Source organism: Branchiostoma floridae, chromosome 11, assembly GCF_000003815.2.
Source record: "Branchiostoma floridae strain S238N-H82 chromosome 11, Bfl_VNyyK, whole genome shotgun sequence".
In the NCBI taxonomy this organism is placed as follows: domain Eukaryota; kingdom Metazoa; phylum Chordata; class Leptocardii; order Amphioxiformes; family Branchiostomatidae; genus Branchiostoma; species Branchiostoma floridae.
Genome location: NC_049989.1, coordinates 3,613,553 through 3,627,109, shown reverse-complemented (window position 1 = coordinate 3,627,109; position 13,557 = coordinate 3,613,553). Strand labels below are relative to the sequence as shown.

At 42.2% G+C, this 13,557-nt stretch overlaps 1 protein-coding gene across 1 annotated transcript in view; it reads right to left on the bottom strand.

Annotated features, from left to right (window-relative positions):
- Window positions 1-11,408: 11,408 nt before the first annotated feature.
- LOC118426133 (THO complex subunit 5 homolog) overlaps window positions 11,409-13,557 on the bottom strand; it is a 14,764-nt gene continuing 12,615 nt past the window's right edge. Inside the window, exon 16 of the mRNA XM_035835393.1 lies at window positions 11,409-11,915. Within this exon, the coding sequence (XP_035691286.1) occupies window positions 11,852-11,915 (64 nt within the window). The 3' untranslated portion in view covers window positions 11,409-11,851. The remainder of the gene's footprint in view (window positions 11,916-13,557) is intronic.

The following is a 13,557-nucleotide window of genomic DNA, read 5'->3' as shown; positions in this document are numbered from 1 at the left end:
TTGCTGAGTTGGGGAAAGTTCTGGCACTGCGACAACAGTATGTGTGTAAGCGAAAAAGAAACAATCAAAGTTTCGGTCATTGCCCTCGTTAGTCTAAACTTGACGGTTGTGTTAAAAAGTCGTCGTAAATTTCAGCACGACACACCCTAAAACATTACGCAGATGGTTCCACTTGTAAGGGTGTGTACAAGTCACTAAAAGGGCACACAAACTAACATTACTTAGACTCCCGGTGTGGATGTCCTCATTTCTGTAAGCCCCAGTCCCCGTGTCGAGGAATATTTCAAAGTCTGGATTAAATCGACCCTGGGTGTCAGGCACGAATGGGTGAGTTCCATAATGCATAGCTTTAGAACAAGCTCTCAAAAGTTGACGGTTGGTAATCGCCGAGAAGATTTACCAGTGGCATAAGACAGCATCAAAGCTAAAGACTATTGACCACTGCTTGGTCGGCTTACTGTCTTAAGTTGGACTCTCACTGCACTTGGGGCACCGGTGCAGCACTGCGGGGTTCGTTTGCTGCGGCACTGTTGTGTTATGTTAGCGATTTTTAATAATTTAGATATGTAACGTTAGATGTGTAGTACGCAAAATACACAAAACGTACGAAGATTCGCTCTTCATCTCTGAAATTCGTTGAGTCATGTACGAACCCCGCCGTGCCGCGCTGGTGCCCAAAGTGAGTGAGATACCACCTTTAGGCTTTAATGCTGTCTCATGCCGCCGGTAAATCTGCTCGGAGATTGATAGACTGGTAGTGAACATTGTGTAATGTCGCAGACACACGCGTGAGGGATCTGTCGGCCAGCTGGTCCCGATTTCCTGTTAGTGCTTGGGAGTAAAGGAAGGAATCCTGCTTCTTACACAATGTGGATTCTGTCTGAAGCAGACGGATGGGAATATGGCTAGTGTACAACGTAATTAGCTAGCAATGAACGGCTGTTGACAACAGCTGTGTTTTTACACCAGCACCACTACTAGCGGTAACTTATCCTTCATCCTAAATCGGATTTGGAGTCTTACGTTGAACACAGAAACAGAACCTTATATGCTAGACTCCGATACTCGTGTATACTTGTAAAATTGACATGTCCTTAGTTGGGGGAAATGGACAGCAAACGTTATACAATAATTCTATAACCGCTTTGGCATTATGAAAATGGTGACATTTTCGACCACCAATTACTTGTTCTTCCTTTCACCGTTGAAACACTCTAAATACAAAAATATTACTAGTACTCAAACAAGATTACAAAATTAAAAAGAAATGTTACACAAGGCTTAATGTCCCTATCATCAATGACTTTCGCCCGGAAATATTTTACTGCGTTAAAAGATCCTATAATCCTTCTAACCTCCAGACTTGGGGTCTGAAAGAGTCAACAGTTTTGACCCCTGCACTTGCAGGAGAGTTGAAACATGTGTCGACTCGCAAAGTGTGTTGAAGGTCTAATACTAGTCTAAAACTACTCTCCAAGCAGAGGTTAGGCTTTGAATTGCTTTGACGTTCTGGGAACTTTGTATTTCTATTTCTGTGGAGCTGTCTTGCCATGTTTTCGTTTCGTCCGCCAGCTCCACAAAAATAACGCCTAAAAAGACCTCAAAACAGTCCAAATATGTCAGAGCCTGAGCTCTGCGTGGAGAGAGGTCTAAAACCCCGACACTGCTCGGTAGCTGGGCTGATAAAAGTTAGTATCTAGGGACGCTGCTTGATTATAAGGATGACGTCCACGAGCACATGAGTTTTCGTCCGTTTTCCCCAAAAAAAGTTTGCGACCACACTATAAATTGCACAAAAAAAAGCTGCAAAATGAGGATATAGCTTTACATGTATGTGCCGTAAATTGCAAGCAACCGTCGGAAAACGAATATTGATGAGTAGATTCTCCGAAAATCAAAGGAGATATGAATGAATGATAAAAGAAACAAGGAATTTGTTGTTAAGTTTACCGTGGTCTGTATGTTCTCTCATTTGTTCCACCACCTTCTTGAGATTTTTCATAATGAAAACAATTTGCCCATTTTTTGCACGCTCGAATCAGTTTTCGGGTGCCCAGATGACACCATCCATGTAAACAAATCAGTATGGCCTAACGCGTGGGAAATGCACACTTTATCAGAAGGCTGGAAACTTGAACCTGACAAGTACTATGTGGCTGGGCTATGGTTAGGTATTTCCTGACTCCTCGACAGAGGGTCTGTATGGGGTTTATCGGAATTGCATTTTAAATTGACTTCAGCAGGGTCATGTGCGAAGTTCAGAAGCGCCCCTACACATTACGCTAAATTCCATCCGATAAGCATCTGTAAATGGGGTCGACATGCCATCAGATCGCCCTATTAGCAGATCCAGGATACCTACAATGAATCACTATCTTCATAACGCTCCAAATAGCCTTGGCTGACATGAAACACTGGTTTGCTTTTAGGTTAAGAACGTCTTGCATTTTGACTAACGTCTCTCCTAAAACGGAGACATTTTTCTTCGTTGCCAAACGCCTACAAAACGGTATGTTATTACTAACAACCCAGTCACAACTCTTTAAAGTTTTTTCTTGTCCTATCTACAAACATGTGGAAAACGCAATCTTGATCGATGAAAGTACATAGCCAAACACATATTTTTGAATTTGACCAGTTTCTGTGTTGGGTTTAAGGTGCTTAAAATCTTTGCCATACTGTCGAACTGTTCTTCACACGGGAGGCAGAGGTCGCCCTGGTGTGTGAGACAGACGACCGTGCACTTGGCTGCCGGGTCAGACACTGGAAATACCTGACACACACGCAATAGACAGGATAAACCAAATACAAGCCTGTCGAAGGGGTGGTCCGTTTGGTATAGAGGGCAGGCTATTTTCTTTGTTGTTGCACCGTTTCTGCTATATTGAGCTACACGTCTTGTGCTATGCTATGGTATGCTGTGATTCGATATCTAATGATGTATATTGTATAGTATTATACCGCGCTGTCTTTGCTGCGGTCTCTTGTGCTGCGCTATGTTCTACTATCATAATGATGTGCTGCTGTGCTGCATAGTACTGTCTTATGCTGTGCTGTGCTGTGCTGTGCTGCCTTGTGCTATGATATGCCCAGTTCCTTTCTTTCCTCCTACGTTAACGAAATGCCCTGCCAACAACAATTTCATCTCCAACAAATAAGTAGAACATATAGAACTCTTTGAAAGTTGTATTGTATGTAATTGTAAATTTGTCTTTCATCTGCGGAGGCGCTTCATGGGCTTATCATTGTAGCATTAAGAGAGTTGATTGACACGAATTAGAATTGATATGAACTAACGGGTGATAAAAGCATATGTTCTTCAAAGTGTTTGCAATTACTCCCACGTAGCATTGATACAATTTTATTTCATTCATGTGCTTTACGATAAACCAATTACCTTCCTGTTAAAATGGAGGTGTGTCAGTGTGTCAGTGTGTGTGTCTGCGTGTGTTTGTGTTTGACCTTGGTACTGAAGCAGCACTCTTTTTGTATCTTTTGACCTTGACATACTATGGTCTTGGTTTGTTGGTTCCAAATAGCTTTCGATATAAGGAAGGGGTGGTGTAGGGTTGGGTCCCCTAGCAGCTTTTTTTTGCCTTTGAAGACAACTTTTTTCTGAATAAGTTAACTTTTCAGATCACCGACGAAAATGCCGGGATGCCATCCAAAAAGTCCGTCTAACTTTCATACTTTGTCCAGTTGTGTTGTTTTATTCTTGTAACTAGGGAAGTTTTGAAGGCAACACAAGGCAAGTTGACAGCCCACAAAGTTTTTACACCCCCTCCTTCAGTAAGGGTCTCGTAAAGTGGAGTACTATAGATATTGGAATCGTTTCCTAAATTTGAAGGCATGGTTGTTAAGTGACGCGCACGTGGAGTTGTGTGCGTCAAAATTGTCGTTCGACCTGACGTCGTTTCAGAAGAAGCGGTAAATCATTGCAGGTGGGATGGGAATGATGGTGGCGTGAGCGGGGGATGGAGGAAACGAACCGCAGATAAGGCGGACTCTCCCGCCCTACAACCCCGCAGCGTTCGACACTTTCCTTTTGAAGCCACCGCTGAACTACCTTAAAAGGAGAAAATTGAAGGCGGCAACGCTTTCCAAATTACCACAGCCCCACATTACAGAAACTTCAAATCACCAGTTATGGCTGGTGGCAAAACACAACGGCGCCGCTACGCCCATGTCTTCTTGCTTCGCCAGGGCATCGGCGACCAGCTATAAAGGTACGGCCCAGGTCCTCACCTGGTAATGTTCGCTATTTCCTAGGTTAACCGTCTGTGGGTAGCGTCGTGGGGTAGTTTCAAGCTAGTTGAATCATTAACGACGGCGATATCTTAGTTTATTTACTATCAGCAAACGGACCTCGACAAGAAGCTACACTCCGGGACTTCTTCGCACGGACCAACGGTGTAAAGTGCAAGTAGGGCTTCTATTTATCAACAACAAGAGGGACAATTGAAACACCTGCGATCAGAACCATGTTGGTAGCCGTGTTTTTGCTAGTTGCCGGGCTGGGGACAGTGGTGAGCGGCAGCCCCATCTATTTGCAAGAAGAACTCTTCGGTTTTCCGCCTGAAAGCTCGGTAAGTTGCACTATTGTACATCTACATTGTCCGTAGACTCCTTGGCAGACTTCGGAAGCGGCGGCGATTATTTTCAGGGGGAGCGCTGATTCGCGGTTTTTCATCATAGGCTGATGTTCTCTATGCCGGGGAAGGGAGTTTTCGAGTTGCGGTAAAACTCCCTTTCCCGACAAAGAAAACCTTATCCTACGAGGGGTGATCAATAAGTTCTCGGCCTCATCCAGAAATAATAAGCGCAACTCAAATTTTGAGGCACAACTTCGTAGTATGAAGTCTTTTATCAAAATCCCCCAAATTTCAAATCATTGCAGTCATTACTTTCCGGGCATTCGTTTTTGTTTGCAAATCGGAAGGTAAGTGGCGAGAAAACAAGGGTGAACTGTGATCAGACATGTGTGGGTCGAGTTCCCCATACTGTAAATTATTTGTCATTAACAAAAGACATTGTCAAAATGTTTGATACTGATTCTCTTCCTAATTCAAGCAGAAAAAAGTGAGTGTCTGACTTCCAGCAGCGCAAATTGACGCGCACACCTCAGGTCGCATCTCAATTGTCCACGATTTTTTTTTCCTTCTCCCTTACCTAACGTTACTGGGTGTCGCCTGCAAAGTAATGGTCACAATAATTTGAATTTTGGTACACATTCATTTAAGACTTTATACTTGACATCTATGCTCCGAAATCTGAGTTGTGCTTATTATTGATCACCCCTCGTATATTGAAAACCGCGAATCAGAGCTCCTTCAAAAAACGTTCCGAATTCTTCGAAGGAGATTACGCTGTCCTTGGGTATACAGCTACGCCTTACACAAACAAAGTGTTTTTTTCTTCCAACTCTTCTTGTCCCTGCCTGCCAGTTGCATCTGTGTCTGGAAAACGGATTCTGCTTTTAATTGTCTGGGTGGATTGCGTGTCTTTAGACTGGCTGCTGACAATGTGATAACTTTTAGCTCAATGGGAAAGACGGAAGGAACAGAGGGACTCGTTTTTTCCGTTTCGAATGGAGAAACTGAATTTTTGCATTGTATTCTAAACGTCCCTTTTATCGCAAGCCTCTATGTATGGATTTCTAAACTATGACTTACTTACTTACTATGACTTAGAAGACCAAAAAATACACAAAATGTAAGAAAATTTGTATCGTCCACTTTGTGTTCTGTACAAATGTCTGACAAGGTGACACACAAGTTGTCTTGAGTAATAGAGAACGACACAAGTAAGACAATTAGTCATGACTCTCCTTTGATTTCTCTCTTTCAAACAAAGCAAATTGAAATTGATTTGCATCCAGCGACAGTCCTGAAGCCGTAACAACAAATAACCTGGAGACGTCATGTATGATGTACCGTTATCACGCCTTCATCACGTGAACTTTGCGTGCCACTGCGTGAAATTTACATGCCACTAGTACGTTACTGATACATCAACAACAACTAATAAATCAAGACAGACATTTTATGTAACGGTCCCCCTCTTTAGGTTATTCCAACTTAATTACCTTCTGTCAACACATGATAAAGATAAGTGATGAACTAAAAATAGTTTGATAAACATGTTTGATGTCCACTGCAGGGCAATGATAACGTTAATGGTGTCTTTGTTTATCAACATCAATATCAAACAGTCTCCTGGCTCCCAGGATCCAAACCCGGGCATGGACCTTTGTCATGGTCAGTCTTTTGGCGGCGCTTGAACCCCACTGTTACACATAGCATATGTACAATACAGTCAAACCTGTATTAGGGGCCACCTCTACAGAGGGGCCACCTGTCCATAGTGGCCACTTTTTGTCGGTCCCTTGGGTATTTTATCTACACGTTGCCACCTAGGGACCGACAAAAAGTGGCCACTATGGACAGGTGGCCCCTCTGTAGAGGTGGCCCCTAATACAGGTTTGACTGTACAAATAAAAAGGCCACTGATAACAAGGGCCTTGTTTACCTGATCCTTGACCGAATTCTCCAGTACAGAATTGAACTACAGGTCGCAGATACGGACAAGCGGTAGCCATCTACTGATTTGTTCTTAGCTGCAGTTAGCTGGCACTACCGCCATATGAAACGCGGCGCAGCGACAGCTGATTATGTTACACTGAACGATCTGTCGAACCGAATCTTTGCACAACTAGCTGTAAGCTACTCTCAAAACAGATCCTACGGTAGCGTAAGATAGTATCAAAAGCTGGCAGAGGAGTGAAGCCAGCCTATGAGTGTATTTGGCCTCCGGTAGCCGATAGGTCAGCTTCACAGACAGACCAGCAGACAGACACACCCAAAACTACATCTCCGTTTTTCATGGCGTAACAAAAAGTCAACTGGTTAGCAATGAGACTTCTGGATCGTCAGGTTAGGGGAGGGGGAGTGAAAGTCAACCTTTCCGTTTGAGGTCCCAAAATCTACAGGTGTATTCAATGTACATTGTATACGCGCCACTGGTAACTGCAGCTATTGAACGTTGTAAGTCGTCGGTCCCATGTACGAAGACAAAATCAAAAGAGCTTTCTTGAAAAGAAATAACAGGTAGAGGATGGCCGTTTAGGCGAACGTTACATTTCCAAACCGTGGCCGGCCGGGCTGTTTTTGGAAACGAAAAATTGAAATATAACGTCATACGTAAATATATACACAAATAATGCAACTCTTTACGTCTTGTATACTGTGGTGTCTTTTATATCATACTTTTCGTTCTCGATAGCTGCCCGACCGGTCCACGGTTTGGAAATGTGACGTAGAACATAACTCCGCCCTAGGGATGCCAAATAAATCTTGGGGAGGGCGGGGCTATACCAAATCCATGTAAAGTAGCTCCGTCCATACTTTAACTATTACGTAGGTCTTATTCTTGTTTTTGTCTTGTTTGGTGCAGTCAGACGTCAATTCTGCTCCACACAAAGTGTACATTCGGGACCAGCCAGCCACGGCGGCCACCAGGACAGCCTGCATCATGCCCGGCCGGATCTGCAAACAGTACCCCATCCTGTGTGAGAGACTCGGGCTCTTCTCACAGAGAGGTAGGTAATAACAGTACCCCATCCTGTGTGAGAGACTCGGGCTCTTCTCACAGAGAGGTAGGTAATAACAGCACCCCATCCTGTGTGAGAGACTCGGGCTCTTCTCACAGAGAGGTAGGTAATAACAGTACCCCATCCTGTGTGAGAGACTCGGACTCTTCTCACAGAGAGGTAGGTAATAACAGTACCCCATCCTGTGTGAGAGACTCGGGTTGTTCTCACAGAGAGGTAGGTAATAACAGTACCCCATCCTGTGTGAGAGACTCGGACTCTTCTCACAGAGAGGTAGGTAATAACAGTACCCCATCCTGTGTGAGAGACTAAGGGTTGTTCTCACAGAGAGGTAGGGGAGCAGTACATATCGGCCTATCTTTAACGCGTATGCTGATTTCAGCACGCATTTTCAGTCAATTTGACGACAGGTTTGAATTTCCGTGCAGATAAGCGAAGTCACTTACAATGTAGTGAATAGGAGCCGGTTTGTGATTTTGTGATTCAGTGCAATTGGCCAAAGTGTGCGGTTATCCGATGCGCTATCATTAACTGGCTTCTACACTGTAGTCTCCAAGCAAAGGTTCGGCTCAGTTCGGCTCAGGCTGTTTTTTTCACGTGTTTCAGGCGTTTTTATCGGGTTTTCTATAATGTACTGTTTTCTTTATGTCTCCCGACCAAACCATCAAGAAAACGGTGCAAAATAGAAAGCCCGATAAAAACACCTAAAACACGGGGAAAAAAAAACACAGAGCCAAATCATTGCTTGCAGAATATGGTAGCAGACCTATCCTGACTAGTATTGCCCATCACAAGTAGCAATTCTTTGAAGAAAGAAATTTTATCTTCATCTATATGCCTAATATCTTTGGAACGATTTCTAACCATGCCTTTATCTTCACATCTAATCAGCAAACAATTGCATCTTTCTATACAGGCTGTGCACCAACATTTGGAAGATTTGTGGGCTGAAGCATGGAGTATAGGCTGACATCAGAGGAAACTTCAGGTAGGGACCTCATGTGAGTTTAGTAAACCATTTGCTGGCTGTGTGGACCTTTTGTTTTCAGTGAGTATTTGATTATGTTGGTGCGTCCGTAGTTATTTGAATACACTGTTAAACCATGTTGATTTGATTATGTGGATGACATCCGAATGCGTAGCAATTCATGGCTTTGTTTAGCCTGATTTTAAATCTCGCTTTAATATATTCTAAAATTCCCCGTGACCAGAGGTTTTGTCCATTCTGCCCAAATGAGATCGAAGACGAACGTCACTTCGTTATGGAATGTTCTCGATATGATGATAAACGCACAGAGCTGTTCACATTACTTTCCGCTTCCTCTAAAGACTTTGCTACTCTCTGTTCGATAGATAAATTCAAGTACATTCTGGGAAGCGATAATCCACATTGTGTACAAGTAGGCAAATATATCCACGATTGTTTATACCGTAGAACCAATAGTGTAAATGACATGCTAAACCCTTTATGTTGATGTATCCATACCTATAGATATCCATATATATGTGTTTAGTTGTACTGTAAGTAGTTGTTATACATGTAGACCTTACGAAAGTCGCTGTACTTTTGTCGTGTCAATAAAGATTATTTATAACAACCCACCCAACATCCGCCGGCGGGGAAGGGCTGGTTACAGCCCTGGACAGCGGAGTTTGTGTTACACAGACTAGGCTTTGTTTAGCCTTCCCAATAACATGCTAACGCTTTTTTAAATCCCCATCAGTTAAATAATGGTTGTCATTATACTTTTTCCTTCTTTAGGAACATGGAAGGCACCACACCAATGGGACCTTCCAGCCATCTCCCCACTTCATCACACCACCTGGCACAGATAGAACGGTTTTATGGACAACTGAGATATTAGGCCTAGGGAAAAAATGTAACCTGGTGCTTCCCATGGGCAAGCTGGGGCATAAGGCATAGGAGAAAATGTTAATTGTGTTTCCTGTTCCAGTCCTGAAAAAAATTAGGGTCGGTCGGTACGTAGGGATTATCTTTTTTTCTAGTATCTTTTTATTAGTCTGGTCAAAACTCTAGTGATACATATTACAATACAGTTTAACAAAGACAACTGAAATGCACTCGTCTTTCAATGCCAAACTTTATTTTTTTGCAAAAGAGATACATTTATCAAGCCAAGAGAGACAGGACAGTGTTTTTAGTCCAATAGGAAGCAGGCTAAATGCAAATTGTAACTGGAAGCTATGTGACTTCACTGCCAACCCCCAAAAAAAGTCTAGGGTGGCAGTTTTTTCTAGGGTAGGTACTTGAACAGGAAACGAAGTATTTTTTTTCCTAGGCCTAACTGCACCTTGCCTGCTAAACCCTTTTCTGCCCTGAGGCAGTCATCTTTGGTACACAAACTGTGTCATCTGTCTTTGCCATAGATGATTTGCTGTGCTCTCCAAGAAGGGGTTATGCTCTGGCTTGTTTGGGGCATCTTTTTAGGCAGACAAAAAAAAACTGACAAACAGAAATCCTGACAAAAATGGCTGAAAAGATACTGTAAACAATTTTGAGCCTCACCTCTGCTTCGAGAGGTTTATTGAACTTCACCATCAGGTGAAGATGGTACCACCGTTTACCCCAACTAATGCTGTGACTTACGCAGGGCTGGACAAGTCAACTAGCCCTATCGTCCCGGGCAAGTGAAAGTGCTGATCGGGCAAGTGCATGCCTTAACCCCACTTGCCCGATCGGGCAAGATTTTTCCAGGAATGAGATTTTGATGATGCATTGGTAAACACAGAAAAATAGAGCCAAATCACCAATAATAAAAGAATTCCATTGCTGAAAGTGAAAATACATAAGAAAATGTTATTCAAATTTTGGGCGAGTGAAAAGTTGGTTCGGGCTAGTACATTTTTCAGGTACTTGCCCGATAGGAGAAGTGAATTTTAGAAAACTTGTCCAACCCTGTTACGTCTGGGAAACATGAGCTTTACCTATCCTATATCACAGGCCTTGAACAGATTGAATAAACATGGTACAGTGTAACCATATTCGGATAGCATCAACCAGGGGGTAACTGCATAAGAAAACTACTAGAAATGTACAACTATGGAAGAAGAAAAAATAGTTTGACTGGAAAGTTAAAAGTTATGTATACCATCTTTGCTGTTCCTTATATGAGAAGTAAACTCACGTGTACATTAGATATCTGGACTACAAACTTAAGTTCTGCCAGTTCATGTTTGTACTATTTGGAGGGACATTCCAAGTTATGCCAGAAATGCTACATTAAAAAATTCCCAAAGGGAACTGGTGTTCTGTGTCATGGTGTGTCCAAACAAGTTAGGCCCCATGGATCTAGCATGATTAAATCTCGCTTATAGCAGCCCGCCAAACATCTGCCGGCGCCCTAGAATTCAAACATTCGCCGGCCCCTGAAGGGCCAGTTACAGCCCTGGACAGCGGTCTGTTACACAGACTACCATGGATCATGAAAAGATAAACTGTTCGACTAAAATTTGGACTCTTCGGAAGTGTCTTCTTCAGCTGCCTGACCCAATGTGGAAACATAACTTTCTGCGGTGTGACCTTAAATGTTGTTAGAAGTCAATATCAAACCCTGAACTATTTGATAGTAGGTTGGTGCATGTACATTTGTACAATGTACATACAATAACGAGTGCCTTGACCAACTTCCCTTGAGCAGAATAGAACCATAGGTAAGAAACTGCTCTGAGTTGTGGCATGACTGCCATGTGGCATAACAGACATGGCACACTGCAAAATAAAAACTACTTACTCTTTAAACAGCAGCAAAATTAAGCAAAAACACTGAGTCCTACTATAGCAGTTTAAATAAGTGTGGTTTAATGGTGAGTCACAAGAGTTACAGGAAGAGTATCACTCTATTCTGATTATTTTGAGTAATATGATGAAATAATTTTGCATTCCGACTACAAAACTTGTCAAAAGGACTTAAACCTGCACTATCATATAGTAAGTTTTTAAACAGTGCAAGCATAGTAAAGCATTGTAATAACAACTACAAAAAATACCAAGACATTACAACCATCACTTGTAAAATAGATCAAGAAGTTACTTAGAATTGAGAAGACCAAAACAACTGAAATTCGTTTCATTAACCAATAAATGAATGATACAGTAATGATCAAAATACAAGCACAAATGGTCCTATGAAGTAACAATATCCCTCTGATTTGAATGGTCTTTCTTCAAAGTGCTTATTTGCTTGGCATAATGAGGAGCACATTTGATCGAGCTTGTGTTGTTCAACGTTGAGTGAAGAACCCATGTTGACTATTGAACACAAATGGTTTACATCGACTGGGACCCCTGAAACAGAAAGAAATCACACAACATTTAAGAACTCTGTATAATAACATGCATTGGCATAATACCGGTCATAAGCCTTATACCGGTCGATTAAAAATAGTGGAACTTAAAGAGATCTACACATGCAACAATAGTTATTTCTGAGGTATGCATACTTCAGACATCTAGGTGTCCAATACATCATTTACAAAGCATCGATAACAATGCATTCGAAGACGACAAGGCCAAAAGTTTTCAGGTCATTTTTGGGGCAGGCGAGCTCGTCGTGGGACAAACACACTGTCACGTTCATCGCCAGATTTGTAGATAATAATCACATGTGCTCACGGCACAAGACGAGCATGATTCAACAGCAATCTTGAATTTGGTGACCTACAACTCGTGTAAAAGTGTGAGGAACCGTTGCATTATCGCCTGGATCTACGGCTGAATGGGTCAAATTGAACGTTCGCCGCCATTTTCCCGCCATTTTTAATGCTACGCCAGCAGTAAAGTTTTACGTCATAGCGGTTGTGACGGACCAAAATTAAATGAAAATTCTTGTCAGTATACGCCCATTTTCTCATGACTTTTTGTATGCTCATGCAGATTTTTGTTTTGTGCAACTACTAAGGCCATGTTGATTTGATTATATGGATGACATCCGCGCTCGCACCAATTTTCGGCCGTTTCCAAAAAAAAAAACGTTTTCGACCACACAATAAATTGTGCAAAGCAGCTGTAAAATGAGCACAAATATTCCGTAAATTGAAAAAAAGTATCAGAAAACAGATAACTAATGCCATAATATGCCAAAATAAATCTAAAGTCAAAGAATAAGATGTGAAAGGACAGAAAGAAAAGAAATATGTTGTTGGTAGGGGGAGGTACCAGTACAGAAAATTCAGGTCCAGAGTATCATTTCCAGGTCCGGACCTGAACCTTATTGTCTGTGGAAATTTAAACTTGAGAACTGGCAATACTCAAAACAATGGTAATTGGTCAAATTTGCTACAAAGGAATCTGTTTGGTGGATTATTGGACTCCCACTGGCATTTTAAAATCCCATCTCCATGTAATAAAGACTAACTCACTGTCTCTGTACTTGGTACAATTGACTATAAACTCTACTTGACTTTGCTCTTGTTGCCTTCTTGGCCCCCGGTAAGACCCCAAATGGCTGCCGACATAGTGTGTCCATTTTGTAATTGGCGAAACCTGTTCCTCTGATTTTTTTTCAGGTCTTTTTTTTTCGGATTGGTCCAAGAAGAATAAAAAATGTTTTGCACCCGTATGATGTACTGGTCCCTACACCCACCTAACTGTTGGTATACCATACTATGTGTGTTTAGTCCTATGTTCAACCTTCCTGGCCACTTTGATTTCATACTGAAGGCAACTTTTTTTTTTGGCCAAACTTTTTTTTTATTCGCTCGCTCGCATCAGTTTTGGAGTTCCCAGAGGATGTCATCCATATAATCAAATCAACGTGGCCTAACAGGAAAGAAAGGAACAACAGAGGATGTATAAAGGTACATAGCGGCAGTTAATTGTGCCGTGTTTCGTTCGGCCGGTATAGTGCACCCCCTTCCAACCACGCGTCCATTCTCCGTGCAATTCCGCGGTGTGTTCCATTACGATATTATGTTTTTAGCAGGACTTG